The sequence below is a fragment of the Pangasianodon hypophthalmus genome, chromosome 11, assembly GCF_027358585.1.
Source record: "Pangasianodon hypophthalmus isolate fPanHyp1 chromosome 11, fPanHyp1.pri, whole genome shotgun sequence".
Taxonomy (NCBI): Eukaryota; Metazoa; Chordata; class Actinopteri; order Siluriformes; family Pangasiidae; genus Pangasianodon; species Pangasianodon hypophthalmus.
This window is the reverse complement of record NC_069720.1, coordinates 4,670,755-4,691,188: the sequence shown is the minus strand read 5'-3', so window position 1 is coordinate 4,691,188 and position 20,434 is coordinate 4,670,755. Positions and strand designations below refer to the sequence as shown.

At 38.8% G+C, this 20,434-nt stretch overlaps 1 protein-coding gene across 4 annotated transcripts in view; it reads left to right on the top strand.

The window, feature by feature from the left end:
* Nucleotides 1–15,593, top strand: part of pacsin3 (protein kinase C and casein kinase substrate in neurons 3) — a 31,734-nt gene extending 16,141 nt beyond the window's left edge. For 2 of the 4 annotated variants that reach the window (XM_026930523.3, XM_026930522.3), the window contains 9 exons: nucleotides 2,754–2,854; nucleotides 3,966–4,122; nucleotides 4,937–5,172; nucleotides 5,277–5,432; nucleotides 7,198–7,373; nucleotides 8,146–8,266; nucleotides 9,517–9,644; nucleotides 11,188–11,357; nucleotides 14,406–15,593. In XM_026930523.3, coding sequence (XP_026786324.3) covers nucleotides 2,801–2,854; nucleotides 3,966–4,122; nucleotides 4,937–5,172; nucleotides 5,277–5,432; nucleotides 7,198–7,373; nucleotides 8,146–8,266; nucleotides 9,517–9,644; nucleotides 11,188–11,357; nucleotides 14,406–14,521 — 1,314 coding nt within the window. In that variant the 5' untranslated portion in view covers nucleotides 2,754–2,800 and the 3' untranslated portion in view covers nucleotides 14,522–15,593. Of the gene's footprint in view, nucleotides 1–2,137; nucleotides 2,299–2,753; nucleotides 2,855–3,965; nucleotides 4,123–4,936; nucleotides 5,173–5,276; nucleotides 5,433–7,197; nucleotides 7,374–8,145; nucleotides 8,267–9,516; nucleotides 9,645–11,187; nucleotides 11,358–14,405 lie in introns of those variants that run through there. The other 2 variants (XM_053238084.1, XM_026930524.3) reach the window with 2 other exon arrangements.
* The last annotated feature ends 4,841 nt before the right edge of the window (nucleotides 15,594–20,434 follow it).

Sequence of the window (20,434 nt, the reverse complement as noted above, 5' to 3'; positions counted from 1 at the left end):
AGGATTGTTTGTGAATTGCGGCCCGTCTGCATTTTGAATTACTGCGCACTTGTAAATCCCGAGCAAAAATAATTGCTATTTAGTACAAAACATTAACTGTACCAGAGTCCTAAGAGTGCAGCGTGTCTGCATAAAGTTAAAAGGAAAGCAGCAATATTAATGGTTGGTTAAATAATTAGTTGTTGTTTCTGTTTTTCTGCCAAGAACGACTCAGAAGCCACTCGTAGGTGAAAATCATTCTTGATAAACATGCTCTAATGTTTATCAATGTGTAATGTTTCACTGATGAGTTTTGAGAGAGGCGGCGCCATGACTCAGTCACTCCATTCATTAATTTCATATATTCTTGTCATCGTTTGGACTGTAATTGGGAATTTAACATTCAGTACATAATATTAAACATTTGTTTAGGACCAATTTTGTACCCTCTCACTAGGTGTTTAGATCAATGTAAAATTCACTCAGGTTATCCGACGTTGCTTCTTCCATTTTTCTTCTGTAGACTCGCTGTACTGTATGATTTATTTATTTATTTATTTTTTGTGCAACCCTGTCACCTTCTCAGTTGCTAGAACCTCTGCTTTTAGAAGGGCCCCATCAGCAACCTTCCAGATCTGTTGTTCCCTAGGATTACCATGAGAACAGATTTATGTCTCTGCGTCTCTTGGGTTTTTGTGCAGAATGTCTCTCAAAGAATTTATACAACACTTCCTAGTTACATGTTCTATTTTCCTGATACTTATTTAGCATAGCCCTCAGATTTTTGGCTTTTGTATTCCAGAGTGCACCACATACTTTAAGGTTTTTCCATTGAGTTCATTGAGGTTCTTCACTTGCATCTGCACGCAGCTGTTTAAATCAGTTGCTAATATCCAAAGGAGATTAAGCTTGTAATGGTGTGTGCTGTATTCTCTCACTAGTCCTGCTGGATCTCAGGGGCTTTGGTTATTTCCGGAGTCCAGCATGACACAGCTGCTGCCCTCAGTATTCACAGCCTGTCAGAGATGCTCCATGCGTGTAGGTGGGACCATCTTTTCCAAGGCCCTGAAAATGGAGGCACTCTTTCATAACCTGAGTCTCACAGCCGTTCTTTTAACCAAAGGTCCTTCTTGTTGTTCACCATTTCCAAGCCTTGTTTGCAGCAAGGTCGACCTTGCGATATTTAAGTTTTCAATTATCATGCATGGTACAAGTGGGGCTCTCATGCATGTTCCTTTTTCAGCATGTCTCTGGGAAATGCCTCCATTAGGAGTGGCCTTTCCATTGAAACCCCCCCCCGTCCTGCTGTCGTGTGCGCAGGAAGTTTAGGGGAAGTAATCTGAGCTCCTTTTCTCCTTAAGAAAACAGCCTGCATTTTTCCTGCTCCATCACACATTATCAGTAATATTATCCTCCTCCGAGGACTCGGACCGATATCATTTTCAGAGGTGCAAAAAAACAAACAGTTGTGGTGGTGTTGTGCTGCAGCTTGTAATTTCCATTGCAGGAGGTCATGCCTTTTCAAAAAAACCTTTCAGAAGCATTAATTAGTTATGTCTTATGGAAGGCAGCTCTCTTAGTTTTCATGTTTGTGAATGTGTGTGACTGGTTTGGAATAAGAAATGAAAAAAGTTTGGTAGTGTATCTGTATTAAGCAAGGTTGGCAGAGAGCTGTTTCTTGCAATTCCACAGCAGACTCTTTTAAAGACTCTTGGTTAGGTCACAGAACCCCTTGAGGGTGTAAATTCTCCATTAGCACTGTTCGTGTTTGGCATGGATTGGAAGCATATGCTCTTAATGAATCTTTGTCTTTCTTCTTACTTGCTGTGGCTGTCTAAGGAAGCAAGCCAGAATGACCTTGGCTTTAACAATAGGAACAGCTAGAGATCCCAGGTCTGGCCATGGGCTACTGTAAATACAAGGATTTACAGGAAAGGGTCATCAGGTTTAACTTTATTTTGTTTTCGGAGTCAAACCTCAGTTTGCTCAGAACCCAGAACTATTTTATTGACAAATGGAGCCTGAGGTACTCTTGCCAACAGTTGGTGTTTTAATAAACACAGGTTATTTCAGGAACATGAGCGATGTCACAGACGGGAGTTTCCTTTGGCTTCGTGAGTGATAGAAGTGTGTCATATGGGGATCTGAACGGGTATTACAGTTCGCATGACTGCAGTGTTGAGTAGTGGAGCTTGGGTGGAGGGGGGACAAGCTGGTAGACAGGGTACCGTTATCTTTAGCCACACTGCTGCGCCCAAGCTGAGGTAGAGCCTCTCTAACTCTGTTCACGTTAGGACAAGACAAAAGTTCTGTTTATTGGTGAGTCTGCTCTATTATCTATTCTCTTTTCTTCTTTATTGCAAATCTTGCTACACTGTCAGTTTCTTAAAGTGTCTGATCTATGGAGTATTGAGTCAGGAATGATGGTAGGATTGGGGGAATGTTGCCATAATGCAGACGTGTCTAATCCTCCCTTGGTTGGATTAAAAACCTGCATCCACACCAGCCTTTTGCGTATAAGATTGGAAAGCTCTGGTGTAACACATCACAATTGTAGAGACTGTTGAACCTTCGGTCTGTGCTGTTGGATGTGGTGTGGGGCAGCGTGCCAAGGCAGTGGCTGGTTGAACTAGTTTTTGTTGGAAAATAAATATTATTTCAATCTTTGCTACTTCATCTTCCTTCCTCATGTTTAACACATGTGGTATGTTACATTTTTTTTTTGCTGCTGTGTTCAAGTGTTTCATGCTTTTTTTTTTTTTCTCTGTCCCCAGTTTGACAGAAAGCCGCAATCATTCCGTGCTGCAAGGGCGACCCCAAAATGTCTTCCAACGGGGACCTGCAAGACGTTGGGAGCTATGACAGCTTTTGGGAGGTTAGAAGCCCTTTCATAACACACACACACACACACACACACTATATATATATATATATATATATATATATATATATATATATATATATATGTTTGATGGGTAGGATTGTGAGAGAGAGACTCATAACTGTAATTCATTCACTGCCCCTCCTCCACCTCCTGTGTAAGAACACTCAGTCAAGTCTGCACTCGCCTGCACAAGTCTGCCTGAGTTAGCAACCGTCACTGAGGCTCAGCTCTGTAAAGCCATTGCATAGCAGAGGTGGCTGCTGCCCAAGTGCTTGTGGGGATGGGAATGAAAAATGATTCTGTACCTTGTTTGGGAATCCATCAGAATAAAGGCTCTAGGACATTTTATATGAGGAATAAGGAGCTTAGTTACTGTCAGTACAACTGTCTGCACAAGTTGTTTGGCTTGGCTCAGTGCAAAAAGATCCACCACCAAGTTGGTTAATGGTGACAAACACTGCTAATATACCTCAGATCGGTTTAGTATGCGTTATTAATATAAATGGTTATAAATGTGAATCCTAAGTAGGGCTGCACGATATTGAAGAAAAATGCGATATGCGATAACTTGTTAAATAATGTGATATGTGGTACGATAATGCTGTAAGTGTGTAAATTCAATTTAAATTTTACACACACACACACACACACACATATATATATATATATATATATATATATATATATATATATATATATATATATATAATATCACATACATATATATATATCTATATATATCTATATATCTATCTATATATATATATATATATATATATATATATATATATATATATATATATATAGATAGATATAGATAGATATATAGATATATATAGATAGATATAAACTGAAAATGACATAACCAACATACATGTTTCATGTTCTTTTGAGGAAAAGAAAGCATTCTCTGCTATCTGCATCACCCTAAATCTCTGACGTTTCATAACTTTTTGAAGTATTAAAATCATTCAGTTATCGCGAGCCCTTGCGATATGCATATCGTGATATTTACATTTGGGATAGCCCTAATCCTCAGTATCCCAATACTGTATAAACCTGTTCTTATTCTACACTGTCTTACCTTGTATCTGTTTCTCAGCCGGGGAACTACAAGAGGACAGTGAAACGGGTTGATGACGGCCACAAACTCTGCAACGACTTGATCAGCTGCTTCCAGGAGCGTGCCAAGATCGAGAAGGCCTATTCCCAGCAGCTGAATGACTGGGCCAAAAAATGGAGGGGCGTTGTGGAGAAAGGTGATCAGGACTTTGGGATTTAGTATGAGGCCACAGGGGCTCTCCCTGCCCTCTCAAAATAACCTGTTGCCCAAACAGATTTCTGTTGGTTGACATGACAGCTTTATGTTTCACTTGTTGATTACCAGATTAAGTTACCAGGCATGCAGGTGCATCATGCTAGCTTGCTCAACATGGCCAAGTCTTTCTTCTACAATGTTAAGAATTTCATAAATATGATAATGTGGCATTTATGACTGTGTTTAGCATGTGCGGTACAATAACAGTACTCCTGTGGAGGTGAGAGAGAGAGTAAGACAGGATGACCTGCCTGTGCAGGCCTCAGTACACTAATTTTGCCCATGTGGCCTCTTTAAAGGAGCAGTGAACCATATCTAGAACTCTCATCTAGGACCATACCCATATTGCTCCACTTCTGGAATGCTTCTCTGACTTGTATTTGTTTTTTAAATGGAGAATGCCACAGTCCAGACACCTTTGGTTAGAGATTCGAATGTAGGTTTGTGCTGGAGGAGTGTGCACTTCTTTATAATAAGATAACTTAGCATGCCATAAGATGTACTACTATATTCTGTAAGCACTTTATTACAAACCATGAATCACACCATGGTGGAATTATGATGGTGTCTCTTTCCTTCTTTTATCTTCCCAGTGAATTGATATGTACAGTACTTGTTATTCAGAATCGGATAACCTTTTTACATAGACATCATTGAGGGGCTGGCTTTTTTGCTTTAGCAAAACATTTATATTTTCATTGTTTCAGTTTAAAAAAAAAAAAAAAAAAAAAAAGAACAAGAGTTTCCTTTTCTAGGCCCACAGTATGGCACCCTGGAGAAGGCTTGGCATGCGTTTATGAATGCAGCAGACAAGCTGAGCGAGATCCACATGGAGCTGAAGGAAAAGCTGGTTATGGAGGACAGTGAGAAGATCCGCATCTGGCAGAAGGACGCCTACCACAAGCAGATGATCGGAGGCTTCAAGGAGACCAAAGACGCAGATGAGGGATTCCGAAAGGCCCAAAAACCCTGGGTCCGCAAACTTAAAGAAGTGAGTTGTATCTCCTTAAATCTCAGCTCAGAAACAGTTCTCTTTTTAGCAAGGAACACATAGAGATTAAATGAGCTGATGAGTGTTCTGTTACATTTTGGTAGGTAGAGGCCTCTAAAAAGAGTTACCACCAGGCCCGTAAGGAGGAGCGGACTGCAATGACGCGCGAAACGCACGCCAAGGCTGATTCCACCAAGTCCCCGGAGGAGGTGCGCAAGTTCACGGATCGGGTGGAGAAATGCACCCAGGAGGCAGAGAAGGTAACAGAACCAAGAAACATTGGCTCCTAAATTGCTATGTTTATCTATGGCTCCTCTAGGGATCACAAAAGCTCTTGAAATCTCATCACACTGATGCCACCTCATGAAATCAGTTATGCAGTTTAGACTATGTCTGTACCCAGAATTCCTGGGATATCATTGGATCCACCATGACCTTGACCATTTACTGAATGAATGAATCAACACGTTTAGACTATTCAGTCTTATTGCTCATGCTGCTTCCAGTATGATAATGCTATAATTGGATGAAGTAAAGAATGCTCAGTGGAGTTAGTCATGGTGTATCTTTATGATGTGATGAATGATTGGTGCCTGTGTTTTTAGGAACCACAATGGGTGGAGATCAAAGTGCCGGTTTCTGTTTAGCCAAGACAAGACTGGCCTGTTTAGTGATGGAGCAAGTGCTATTTTGGATCTGTTTTGTCAGTAATTGCACTATATGCTTATGGACACATGTCCCGTATTAATGTGTCTGTGCTTTTCATTTTGGATTAACAGACAAGATGTAGGATGTCTTTACAAGCTTTTTAAGAGGAATTGAGACTTCTCACACGCCTTTTTATATATGGAATGCTTCACTTGAATTCCTGGCTCTTACAATCAATTATTTCAATCAAATAATTGTTTTTATAGGTTAAGATAGATACATCCAGCCACTCAGAGAGTAAAAGTATGTTTTGAAAGTAAATTATATTTGAACTATTTACCTTAAGTAACATAGTTGGACTTAGAGGAAAGTAAATTATAGTCCATTTTTGGGGGAACTGAGGAGTTGTTTGAAAGCTACATTATTGCTTACCCTCATTAAAAATAGCTGATGGAATTAAGTGAGCTCATTTTAGGCCACAAATGGAACTGCCCCATGATGCTGCCATCTCTCAGCACACAAACAAATCAAGCCAGAACTCAAACCAACATAATTCCTGGAGGCAATGACACACCTGTAAAGAGACGTGACAACATTAATGCTCTCTTATGCAGAGGTTCTAAAACACATTCGTGAATTTCAGTTTATCCCTTCATTAACACAGATCACAGGTCTCAGTACTTAGTGAGAGTTTGTTCAGGTGTTAGAATGAAATGCAGCAAGAAACACTTTCTCACAATAACTATAGACCCAAGCTGAGTGGAATCCAGATATTAAAAGTGAAAGAAAATTAAATCTTGACAAAAAACAACATGCCACCTACACTAGCCGCTGGCAGAGTAATAAGTTCTCACAAATTTAGTGCCAACTATTGGGGGAAAAAAAAAAAACATGTTTTTTCTCATCGCATTAGTGCATTGCTGAAAGCATATATTAACATGCATACCTTTAGCTAAAAGAGAACTAATTTATTCAGAACTTCAGAAACAGGATTTTTTTTCTCAAAAGCAAAATTATAAACATCTGGTTTTTCACAAACTTATGAACTTTTGTGTACATCTTTCTCATGGATGGGACCTCATGAGAGATATGAGCTCTAGGCAGGTTTCCTGCTTTGTTTTTTGTGCAGCAGCCAAAACTTTGGGCCTGTTATGGAAATGTTGATGGGCCTAACTTCACAGAACAGAATGTCTACAAACTAATTTTTCTATTCATGTCATCACTCTGCCATGTTATAAGATAAATCTTTGTTTACTTTGCTTTATTGCAATTCTACTTAAAGGTGAGCATAAGCTATGCTTTTTTGTCACATGGTCCTGAGATGGGAAGCATTTTTTAAAATTTTTATTAAAGGCTGCTTTGTGTGTCATGCCTCAGGCAAAGGAGCGCTATGAGAAAGCTCTGGATGAGCTGAACCGCTGTAACCCACGGTACATGGAAGACATGGAGCAGATGTTCGAGATAACCCAAGATGCTGAGAAGAAGCGGCTGTGCTTCTTTAAGGAGGTGATGTTGGATATCCATCAGCATCTGGACCTCTCCACCAGTGAAGGGTAAGTGTGTGCAGTCTTGCTGAAAGTTAAAAGTCATTAATGGTTAAAGTTTAGTTGATTTAGGATTTTGGAGATTTGTGTCAATATTTAACCACATTACCTAGAAGGATAGAATATCCCTGCCCTAAGATCCATAAAAAATCATATCTGCCTTTTGCAATGCAGACTTGTGTAGTAAGGCTTTAGAACCCTCAAGGCTGTTTAACAGTTCAGTCATGTATTTGCAAATACATCAAAATGTTAACTATTAGTCCCAGTTTTCTTTGACTATGAACTTCGTTATCATTGTTTACCCTAGCAAGAATGTTCAACATGGTGTTGTCCATTAACCAGAGTCTTTTAGAACAAAGGTTGAGGCAAGGCTAACATTTAAAACTGGGCTTGCTTTTAGCTGTTATTTGCTTGTCTTGTATTGGATTGTTCCTGAAGGTTGTCAGAGACAAAAACGTCCACATATCCTGCTGTTGCTTTTTAAAACAATGGCATAGTTTTTCCTAATGTTCCCCCTATAATTATCTGGCTGCTCCCAAGATGTTAGTCCTGTGTAATTTGTGTGCAGGAATCTCCACTCTGTTCCAGGGTGTTTGGTTAAGGTGTGTTGGCTTCATTCCACAAAATTTACATGCCTTCTCAGGCACCATGTATGCATATGCCCTCATTAATAATTTCCTAGGAATGAAGAATGTGAAGAAAGCTAGTAAAGATATTCTCTGTTCATTGTTGTAACTGATTGTTTTGATTTAAAAAAATACTGTGGAAATGCTTCACTAAGGTTTAAGGCCCTGTACCGAGACCTGGGCCAGACCATTAATACAGCCAGTGACACGGAGGACCTGCGGTGGTGGAGGAACACACATGGACCTGGAATGAGCATGAACTGGCCCCAGTTTGAGGTAAAGTATTGAACTGGCCCCAGGTTGTATTAAACTAACCACAGTTTGAAATACAGTATTAATCTGGACCCAGTTAGAGGTACATTGGTCAACTTGCCCCAGACTGAGGTATAGTTTTAAACTGGCCCCAATCTGACAACAGTGAACTGGCTCCAATTCGAGGTGCAGTTTTAAACTTGCCCCAGTGTGAGGTAAAACAGTGAACTGGGCCAATTTGAGGTACAACAGAAAAGTGGCCCCAGTTTGAGGTGCAACAGTCAACTACCTCAAGTTGACATACAGTATTGAACTAAATACTGATATAAATAGTGAACTGTGAGCTGGCCACAGTTTTACAGCACAGTATGGAAATAACCCCAGTTTGATGTCTGTTTTGAAATGTCCCCAGTCTGATGTACAAGAGTGACCTCTTCCCACAATTTTAGGTATACTAGTGAGATAGAGTGGCAACTGGCACCAGTTGGAGTCACAATAATGAACCAACTTTAGAGTTTCCGCTCATAAAGGCCAATTGTTTTATAGTGTTTATCAACTATAAATGCCAGCACACTAGTTTTTCAGCTACAAACTAAAGAACCCGCATTCTAACTGCTTAGCCAAGAGATATGATATTTCCAGTAGAAGCTCAAATAGTGCATCTGTATGTATATCTGGAAAAATATGCATATCTGTAAGTTGTCATTCATTGAGCCATCCTAACCATGAGCTCTGGGCTTAGTGAATCCTAATGGGCTGATGGTGAATGCTCTGTTGTTTCCATGGCCCACGGATAGCTTGTGGAATGCGGGATCCTTCTCTCCTCCCCCTTGAAATATATCCCTGAGGATATATTTACCCCACCATCAACACCACAGTTTAAGTTATATTTTTGTACAACTAAATATTAGACCTAAATATTATCCTTTGGCTAATGCTTAACCAAGCCATTGGGCCTTCTTGAACAGACAGCAAGCACAGGTCAACCTACAGGTAAAACAGACTCTCACTTCATCCTCACGGCATCCTCATTTCTGTCCCTGAACACTGAAGCTCTTTGTGCAGCTCCAGAGTGGCCTAGCATGTGCCATCCCAGGAAGTCAGAGACAATGTTTGCCATGTGTCATGTTAGAATTGATTCTACTTTCACCCTTTTGCATTAATTAAATGGACTGACACCTTCTGTGGCTGTTATTTACAGTTGTGGAATTATACATGTGTGGGGGCTGAGATAATCACAGTATTCTTTTTGTGTTTTGCACACACTTTATCAGGAATGGTCTCCAGAGGCCAACCGCACTATCAGCCGCAAAGAGAGGAACAGCCGAATTGATGATGTCACTTTGACCAACATTGTCTCTGCTGCTGATGAAGCACCTCAGACTCCACAAGATACCACCCGGTAACACACACACAATTTATAGTTTTCCTGTTTTGTTTGTCTTGATACAACCCTTTTCCTTGATCTTCTCAGAATGTATTTGGTAATAGGAATGCTTGCACAAAGAGCTCTGGGATTACAGATAGAAAGAAAATATGGCTTGTTATTTGAGCTGCTTGTTCTCATGGGAATATAGAGATGCTTGTGACAAATGTATCTCATTTTCCTCTCCTAACTTATTGCAGGTTTTGAGAGACACCAAATATACCTGTAGTACTCATGAAAGGTTTATTCATATCCTAGAGCTCTTTACCATGAATTAACCTTTCAACTAGAGTGGTACTGGCTCTTTTTGCTATCCGTTTTCTTATTTTGGTAACAGTGGTTCCCTCTGGAGGCTTTGTTCTGCTGGTAGTTGTATACAAGATAATTACTGCTCTAGCATTATGGGCTTATTCAGTACAGTATCTGTGTGGTTGTGTATGGTGGTATATTGACTCAGACTTAAGCTGATATCCCAGGAATGAACAATTGTTTATATAAAGTCAAGTTGGTTGTAAATATCTGTAGCACTACAAGCACCAAAGTCCAGCATATATCAACATGTCCTTTATAGCCATCTGTTTATCAGGGGGCAACAGAACAGATGCCTTTGCATCACCATTTAACGGTGCACATTCTTGCACTTGATGTAATGGCTTTAAAACATCAGTTACATTCTACATCTGGCTTGTTTACCAAACGAAAACATATGTGCTGCTGTCACAAGGTTTTTTTAAATAATCAATTATTTAGCTTCTAGTTATTATTGAAAAGCTTTAGAAGAATCATGTCACCATGTTATAAGTAAGGAATAAGACACTTTGGATCATGCTGTTATAGGTAAATTATCAACAACAGGCTGGTGAGATACTGGCACTGTCCTAAAGTTTACTATTTTCCTATAACAGCACGTCACAAAGTCTTTTATTCTTTTTATACCACAGGTAGTTGCCAACGAAGAAATGGTCCAGTACTTTTTATCCATTTATAGTTACATTTAATGTTATGGAACATCCATGGAACAAGTTAACCCCAGAAGTTAACTACAGAAATGAGAACATATTACAAAGATCACATTAATATAAACCTTTGATTTGCCTTATAGCAGGTACGATTGTCAGAACTGCTGTTAAAGAAAACTGATCAACGCCTTCTAACCAATCAGAATGGAGATTTCAATAGTGCTGGGGTGTAAATATTATAACTATTTAGAGATTAGCCTTGTCCCTCAAAAGCTAATCTATTGTGATAGTTTTCTCCTGTACCACAAACTCTTATTGGTCTTTGATTCTAGTTTGAAAAATCATTATGTTTATCATTGCTCCCTTTAATAAATTTCTTTGATTGTTTTTATATTCTTATCTTTGATTTTATGAGATCAAAAAAATCATCCAGTGATCACCATTTAGTCATTTGTTTCTGTTGTTAAGAACAGTATATCCAAAAGAAAAATGTATTTTGAGGATCATAAGGATTAAAATGTCACATCTGTAACCTCTGTTTTGTCTCCTGGGTAACACAGCGCAGCCAAAGACTACTCCTCAGATTGGTCTGATGAAGAGAGCCCTAAGAAGTACATAGCAGCGAATGGAGTTGAGCTTGAAGAGGAGGAGGAGAAGGTAGTGGGTGTGCGTGTTAGAGCACTGTATGATTACACTGGCCAAGAATCTGATGAGCTGAGCTTTAAAGCAGGTATTAATCCCTACTAATGCTTATTAATTGCACACACATGTACAAACACACACATAGTCCGTAGTACGCTATGTTTGAGCATGATTATGGCGTGTGGAGTGGTGAGATTCGTCTAAATGCTCTGCCTTCGTGTTAGTCATTCTCTCAGACCAGAGGATCAACAATAAACAGTAAACAGCTACTGTTTGTAATCAGTTGATCATTCTTACTGATGACAGACATGTTGAACAGAGCTGGACAAATCTAAGCATGAGTGCCTTGTTGTGATTCTGACCTAATGACCTAAAAGGATATTTAATTCAGGTTTTCCTATGGCTAATGTCACATCAATCTAGGAAAGCATCTGTGATTGGCCAGATTCCCAAGATTGATAAACGAGGAAATCCTTGTGTGTCCTTTTATTGTCTCACCATTGGCTGATGAGTAATCACACTGATACACAGCACGTATTGGTTTTCAGAATGGATTTGAAAACAATATAATTACCTTGCTGACTACTACCAATGTAAGTAGCATGTCAAATTTCTCACACCAGCTCGTACAATATGGGGCTTCATAAACCATATGTTACATGGTTTACAAATTTGGGAATGTAAATTTTTAAGCCTGGCATACAGTAAATAGGTAAACAGGAGAAAGGTTTTCTGTTATATTTTTCAGAAAGTACTCTGCTGTTACATGTAACATTACAGCTTGCAGTGTTGAGATCTTTTCTTCTTCAGCAGCCATAAGAGAGGGAAACTGGAATATTATGAAATCTTTATTATTGACTAGATTAATGGATGAATGAGAGGATGAAACAGTTGCATACTATCAATCTGGTATATACTATATTCTCATGGTTCATCTTTTCCTTGTGGATTTAAAAAAAAGACTGATTTTTTTGGTGGGGTTTATTCTTTGTAACCTACAGTAAAAGGGACTTTCCTAAGCTTTTAAAATATTTTGATTGGCTTAGTGTCATTCATATTCTACAGAGGATCCAGTGTAGTCATGATCCTTTTCAGCCACGTCATTGCAGTGTCATGATTCACAATATAATTAACAAGCAAGCACCTCTATTCTAAAGTCATCTCTGCCATCTGCTGGTGGCTTTACAGTCTTACTGGATTCCACCCAGCTAGTATTCAAATAATAATAATAACTGGTTCATTACAAAGATTATTTTCTAGAGCCTGTTAAACCTACATGGGCAGGAGCAACTCAGATGTTAAGTATTTGTACTAGTGACTACAGGGTTGTAAGTTCAAATCCTAGTATGCCCAAAGAGCCATTATTAGGCTCTAAACTCTCAACTCCTCACTCCATCCTTGGATTGTAGTTTGCGCTTGGACTACTCATGTCCTATAGATCAGGGATTCAAAAAAGGGATGTTTGTAAACCCACTCCTGTATGTTCCATAGAAAGTTTGTCCAATCCAGCCCACTAACACAGTTATTTTTGTTTGTACCAGGCTATTATTCTAATGAACTCAGCTGGTTCTCTTTCCCAAAATATAAACCACAATGACCCTGACCAGGATTAAACAGTTACAGTCTAGAGGAATGTATAAGGATATTAAACTAGTCCAACACACTGCAATATTCCTCAACATGGCCTTGTCCCACATGCTTCCTATCTGACTGTCTGCCCCCATCTGCATGAGAGTAAAAACTACCCACTTCTGCAACTTTTTTGTTGGGTCTCAGTGTGGGATTTTGGTATTCCAGTCCTAATGAACCTCTAGTTCACAGTTCCAGTCTTGCGGATCCACTGTACTGCACAGTTTAAAAATGTCCCTTCTCCCAACACACTGGCTGCGGTCCATTTGAAGGCTCTCGAAACACAAAAACCCTGCTCGTGGGAACCCCCGCAAATCTTCTGGGAGTGGGAAGTGGATGGCATTGGTAAAAAGTTTGAACATGCCTGCCTTACATGGTGTTGTAATAGGGGCGAAAATAACTAGCATTTGGAATACACCTCAGCATTATTTTTCCAAGCCACAGTTGGTGTTGGACACTTCTGTAAACAAGAACTAATATCAGTTTAATAACGAACAGATGGCCTAAGCAGTGAAAAGTCCCCCACTCTGCCACCAATTTCATTTAGCACTTGCTGTTAACTTAATCATGTTTTTGTAAAATTGCTGAGGCAAACAAATATAAGTAAAGAAGCTCCGGGCAGACTCCCAAGTGGTACAACAGAAAAGCATTCGCCCTGTGGTCTGGAGATTGTGAAGTCACATCCTGATGATGCCAAAGCCATCTGTGACTGGAAGTCACAAGAGAGCAGAACTGGTTGTGCTGTTTGGGTGGGAAGGATTGCATATGCCCCCCCGCCCCCTACCCATGACACAGCAGGAGCAGCAGTATTGATAAGATGCGGTTGGTGGTTTGATGCGTCTTGGAGGAAACACGTGTTACCCTTCTCCGTCCAGGGTTGGAAGCTGTCATATGATTGGGGAGAGTTGGCTGGTGTGTGGGAATTGGGGAAAAAGCTGGGAAAAATCCAAAAAAATTCATAAAAATGAAATAAAAAGCTATGGGCTGATACCTAAGGTAGTCATAAAAACAGGAATCCTATTTTCCAAAACACTACTTTCAGTTTTGTTTAGTTTAAGTTACAATTTCATATTAATAAATGTACTGTTTCATACTTTGACTTGACCATATTTAGGTAGGATGACCATTTTTGTGATCATGACCATGTTTTCATTAGGCACACGTAGTTCACATCTGTTCAGAGTCTGTAGCACTAGTCAAACATGGTAATGCGACACACCAGTACAAACAAAACAGCCACTTTGAATGGTCTTGTTTATAGCTATAAACCAGTCACTAATGGTTAAGCATTAAAAGGTAACCATTGTCACCATTCAGTTGTTAGTCACTTATGCAGGTTGTTATAAGGAAAGAATTTTATGTAAGAAATTTTAGTTGAATACCCCTTCATTAGACATTTAAAATGGACTTGGATTACTCATACTCTGTGTGTTAGCTTTTCCATGTAGTCCAAGTAGTTTCAATGTTAAGATTAATGCAGGAGCTTAACGCAGTCTGTGATTGGCAGGTGAAGAGTTGATGAAGTTGGGAGAGGAGGATGAGCAGGGCTGGTGCAAAGGTCAGCTGGAAAGCGGTGAGGTGGGCCTCTACCCTGCTAACTACGTCCAGGTCATTGGCTCTTGATGTCCCACCAAGACCCACCACCTTCCTTGAGAAGGCCATACCATCACTGAACTGATCACACTGAACTGTGCCAGCGGGGCCTGTCCGACGCTATGGAGGCCCTGCCAAGCCATCGCTACATTTACACAGGAACCACAGAAAAAAGCTCACATCTTGTATACTTTGTTGACAGAATAGAGAATTTAGGATCATGGTGCCACGGCCTAACCCATGGCTTTGTGAGAGACTTTACAGGTACAGTGCCTTTTCTGGAAGATTCAAAGGACAGAAATAAAGCAGAGCTGAAGAGTTACAGTACCGTCATCACACTCACCATGCTCAATACAGACTTTTTGCATTTCTAAAGGGATAAATATATATTCTTTTCATGGGGCTGCATCTACACTGTCGGAGGTTGCGGGAGATCGGTTTACTCTGATACTTCTGTCCTGTACTTGTGAATTTCAGATATATCAGAAATCACTTCAAGTATTTATTTCAACCAGATCAAGTTGACTGTGTTTTTCTCACAAATGTATGTTGCCGTGTACATTTTTTTTCTTTAACAGGTTTAGTACTTGAGGACAACTAGGCTGAACTCTTGCTGCACATAGCTATAAATCGCTGTAGGATTCCTGAAAGCATTGGCAGTTTTCTAATCTTTCTTTTAAGCGTGAACACTTAGTTTTGTAGAATAATCTGGATTTGTACAATGCAAGAAATTTAAGGATCAAAATGGGCTCTATAAGACCAGTTAATTCTGACATGTCCTAAAGGAATTTATATTTTTGAAGCGGAGGATGCTTAAATGGAACAGTTCTTTTAGTTATGTTTTTAATTTCATTTTCTGTTTTTAATTAAAACATTAAAGACTCAGACCAATGACTTAGTTGAGGTTATCTGAGCAGCGCATGTGTTTGTGTGTGCATATCTGTGTTTGCTTGTCTGTACAGACTGTGTGAGTGTCAGAAGATATAAGAATTATTCTGGTTTCCACATCTATGACTGACACATAACTGTAAACCTTCAACTACTGTATCAGCCTATACTAATCAGTGTATACAATCCAAATAAACACAGATGAGCTGGTTAATCGGGTTTTGTGTTTATTCGTATTGTCGCTATGCATGGTTTAATTTTTAGATATTTCATGCTGTTTGGATCTAAAGCTTTCTCTATTCAATATCCATTCATATAGGTGATGGATTTATGGCTCAGTTGGAACTGCATCATTTATTATTATTATTATTATAACTATTATTATTAAATACATACTGTTTAGCTTCAAGGTAATATTCCCTATCTGTATAGCCACCTACCTAGAGAGTTAAATCCAGCAAGTATTAATAAAGCCACTGCATGTGGGTACAACTGCTAATTAAGTAATAAAACACTTGGAGGCGTGCTGTTATAGGAAAATTATCAACAATCAGATGGTGTGATGTGACCCAACATGAATCAGAGTTAGTTACCACCCCAAAGATATTATTTTCCTATAACAACATTTCAGGAAATGTTTTATTCCTCGGACACCACAGCAATTTGCCAACTATTACAATTTTTAATTTATTAATGAAAAACATACTGTTTAAAGCTGCATTTAATGTTGTGGGACTTTTGTGAGACAAGTTAGTTCCTGTTATCACTTATGTTCTAGCAGCTATAAACAGTCATTCCCTTACTAGCCTCTCTTTTTGCTGTTGAATAAGATGGAAAAAGATAGGAAAAAATCAGCTTGTCATGTCACTGAAAAACAAAACTCAAAGGCTTTTGTCCTGAAGACCTCCTGTGTTCAAAAATACATACTGACTGTTACAGAGCTTTGACACTGGAGAGTTCTTCCATAAATGTTAAATAAAGGCATCCAAGCATCATCATATCAACGATTATGCATTTTTCTTTGTGAAATAACATGCTTATTATTCACCTTAGATTATATGGAGCATCCGCCATACAAGTTCCTGTGAAATAACTCTTACCATTACTATTAAACGAGTGCGTTGATATATTCCTGTGATTTGCCTTGTAGCCAGAACTCCTGTCTGAGCTGCTATTATAGAAAATTAATAAACAAATTCTGACAAATCAAAATCAGGAATTCAGCAGTGCTATTGTATAAGGAAACTTAATATACTGCTTCAGCCACACATCTATTCATGAATTGCTTATTGGGTAAATTTTAGAAATCAGAACCTTTCAACACTGACTTGACTTCTTAGTCAGCAAAGGGGGAAATGTTCAAAAAGCACATATGGGTGTGAGGGTCAGATGTCCACAAACTTTTGGCTGTATAGTGTATATGATGGTCCTTACTGGTGATAAAACACCAGAAGAATTTGTCTTTTTAATTTAGTAATTCATTATATAAATTTAATAACCTTCCCTCAATTTAGCATCTTAATCTGCACCAGAGTTAGCTAGCCTGTTACCTCATGTGTGTTACCTCAACATTTACCTCATAATTCTTAAGTATTCAAAGTCAGTATTGAATAAATATTAGCTTACTTGTTAAAACTCAGAATGGAAACAACTAAACGCAGTTTATTACCGTGTTGAATTACCAACCTCACTCCAGTGTTTACCCTGTGAAACGCTCTTCCATGTTGTAATAACCTGAGGCCATAAATTAGTCGCTCGTGTTTTTCCTGCATGATCCCTCAGAGCTTCCGTAGATCTCTCAGGTGAAGTACTTACAGTACGCCCCCTACTGGCGGTGAAACAAAGTGCAATTCCACCAATTACCCAAACAATTCCACAAATTCCCAAACTTTTGCCTTATTTTACCCATTATTTTAAAAACTATATGGTTCTTGTGTTACATTATATTAATATAATATAACACAAGAACCATATATTATATTAAAATGGCCATGTGGTAATCATATTTATTAAGTAATTATTAATGGATTGATTCTAAAGTTGCTGTTAACTCAAATGGATCAGTGTAAAAAACACAATAAATTTACATTAGCATACCTTTAATTACTTTTAATGGCCATAACTACAGAGAGGGGGGGTTAGCTCTATAAGTCAAGTCAAGTGGCTTTATTGTCATTTCAACCATATACAGCTAGTACAGTACACAGTGAAATTGAATACAATAGTTCAGTCAGAGGCAGATTTTTTTTTTACCCCCAAGAGTCTTGTAATTTTCTGGAAGTGGAACTGTACAATCACACTGCATTCGTTAAAACGTATTTATAGTCCGTTATAGAATTTCAGATTTTACTTTAATACATGTGTTTTCCCAGCACTTTGTGATCACAACTCTATGTCTAGGTTATAGGAGGCCAGTTTATGAATAAGTTGTGAATGCTAGGCATTAAAATTTGATGATATAATAATGACCAATGTATCATGTTCCTGTCCCACTTTACATCTTCATACAGCTTTCTCCCTTGCAGCACTAAGAACGGTAATGAGAACAGGAGCACAATGGGTTAAAGCAAAACTAAGTTTTCTAGAAACAATTTATTAGCAAAGAGTGGAATCGCTGACAAACGACACTTCACATATTTATACCTGGGGCAGTCTTTGGGAGCGGGGAAGGAAGAACCCAGGAGCTATGGGACAGCAAAGCTACACTATATGACCAAAAATTTGTGAACACCTGACCATTACATCCAAAAGTGGTTCTTCCCCAAACTTTTGCAACAAAGTTGGAAGCACACATTTGTATAGAATGTCTTTGTGTGCTGTATTACAACTTCCCTTCACTGGAACTAAGAGGCCCAAACCTGTTCCACCATGACAATGCCCCTGTGCACAAAGCGAGCTCCATGAAGGCATGGTTTGCCAGGATTGGTGTGGAAGAACTCGAGTGTCCTGCACAGAGCCCTGACCTCAACCCCACTGCATCCCAGGCCTCCTTGCCAGACATCAGGGCCTGACCTCACTAATGCTCTTGTAGCTGAATGAACACAAATCCCAACAGCCACACTCCAAAATCTAGTGGAAAGCCTTCCCAGTAGAGTGAAGGTTATTATAAGAGCAAAGGGGATGCTATTATAAAAGCACACATGGGTGTGAAGCTCAAGTGTCCCTAAGCTTTTGGCCATTTAGTGTACATTTGTCTGTTAACTATTGATAGTCAACAAGTACCATTATTGAGTTAATATCAGAGGATATATATAAAATTAAATCAATGTCAGGTGTACAGATCTGTGGGAGATAAAGGTATATTTTTGCAAATTAATTTTATAATTCAGTAAAGAACTCGTCTAGTTATACACTGTTTGCATCAGATGAAGAACTTTCTTTGCTGAAATATTCTTTAGTGGGTGCATAAATGATGGGCGCCACATGACACACAAACACATCAGTCACATGAATAAGAGCTGAGATGCTCAGATGTTTGAGCTTGTGCCACAAAGTTTCCAGGAAAGAAACGATGAATCGGAATCACTCTTGTTACTCACTTTTCGTACACTGTTCCAACTGACCCCGCACTGTCAGCCATCTTGAAATCTGAAATGTAGCCATACTAGCTAACTTAGCATTGTCAAATATCAATCATGCTAACTGATAGTCAAATAGACTGTGATCAAAGCTAGCCTATTTTGGTTTCTTTGCATACAAAATGAAAACATAATTCGAAATGTTCTCCAGGTGAGGAAAATTTTCACACCCCAAAATCTGACTTTTGATGATAAATCAAAAAGTCAAAAGAGTCATGCATTCATGCTGGACACTGGCAGATTTGGAGCCTATCCCTGGACTTGAGGTGGGAAGACACCATGGATGGTTGCCTGTCCATCACACTAAGTTGCTATTCTTTGCAAGTAAGCAGAGGATGCTTCTGAGCATGTGCAGACTGAGTGTCAGCACTGTAGCTTGTTACTGATTAGAACAACTGATAGTGTTACAACTGACCCTGGTCTCCCTTAAAGGTACACTCTGGTCTTTCAAAGACATGGTCTTTTTCTTCTCAACCATATTAACAATGACTCGTTTTTTCGAGCTGTGTTAGGTCTTGTATATTCAATAAGAATTTTCTCTCAGGCGCTAGCATTTGGGATACACCCATCTCCTATTGTATCTCCTATTGGTCTTTACATGTCTGACTCAGTAGCAGTACATTACACCATCGTGCACCTGTGGACATAACACAGTTATTCAATACAAATTTTAAATACTATTATTTGCACATCCCTTTGTGTGTTGTGCATACACTACTGTGTACATGGTTTCCTAACATCATCTATTGTTCTGTGCTAAATATCATTCATTACACCGACACAAACTCCATTTCAAATACACCAGCATTTCTGCACTTTAGCAATTACTGTAATTATTTCAACTTGTTCATACTTGACTGTGTTGTACTTAAGCAGACAGCAGGCAACGCCTTTGTGTTGTGTAGTACACAAAGTACCTTGTGACACAGTATTAGGTGAACGCCTGGGATACTTTTATAATTCGAGGAACATAAAAATAATAAAGGTTGGCTCGTCTGTGCAGGGTCGATTATTTAAAAAACCCCATAAAAACAGTAATTCCCCTTCTGGTTGAATTTCTCCATATGTTTTTGTGACATTTGACACATTTAGTAATATGATACAGCAATTTTACCTTTCCTCAATTAAATAATCATAGAGCAATGTTTACAGGATTACACACACACAAAAAAAAAAAAAAAGAAAGAAAAAAAAAACAGGAACTATGAAATTAAAAAAAAAAAAAAAAAAAAAATTGGGGGGGGAATTTTTGGAGAAATAGATCCATAAATCCAAACAGCAACAAGTCTCAAACTCAAATCCTTGCTGTTTTCCAGGAAGCAATTTTTTCCCCACTAATTTTATATGCAACTTATACACATGACCACCTCTAATAATGCCTGGCCCACTGACTGACTGAACCAGGAACACACACTTTCAGATAAATCTTCCCCAACCAATTATTTGTTCACAAGTTTTACTGAAATATTCGAAGTAT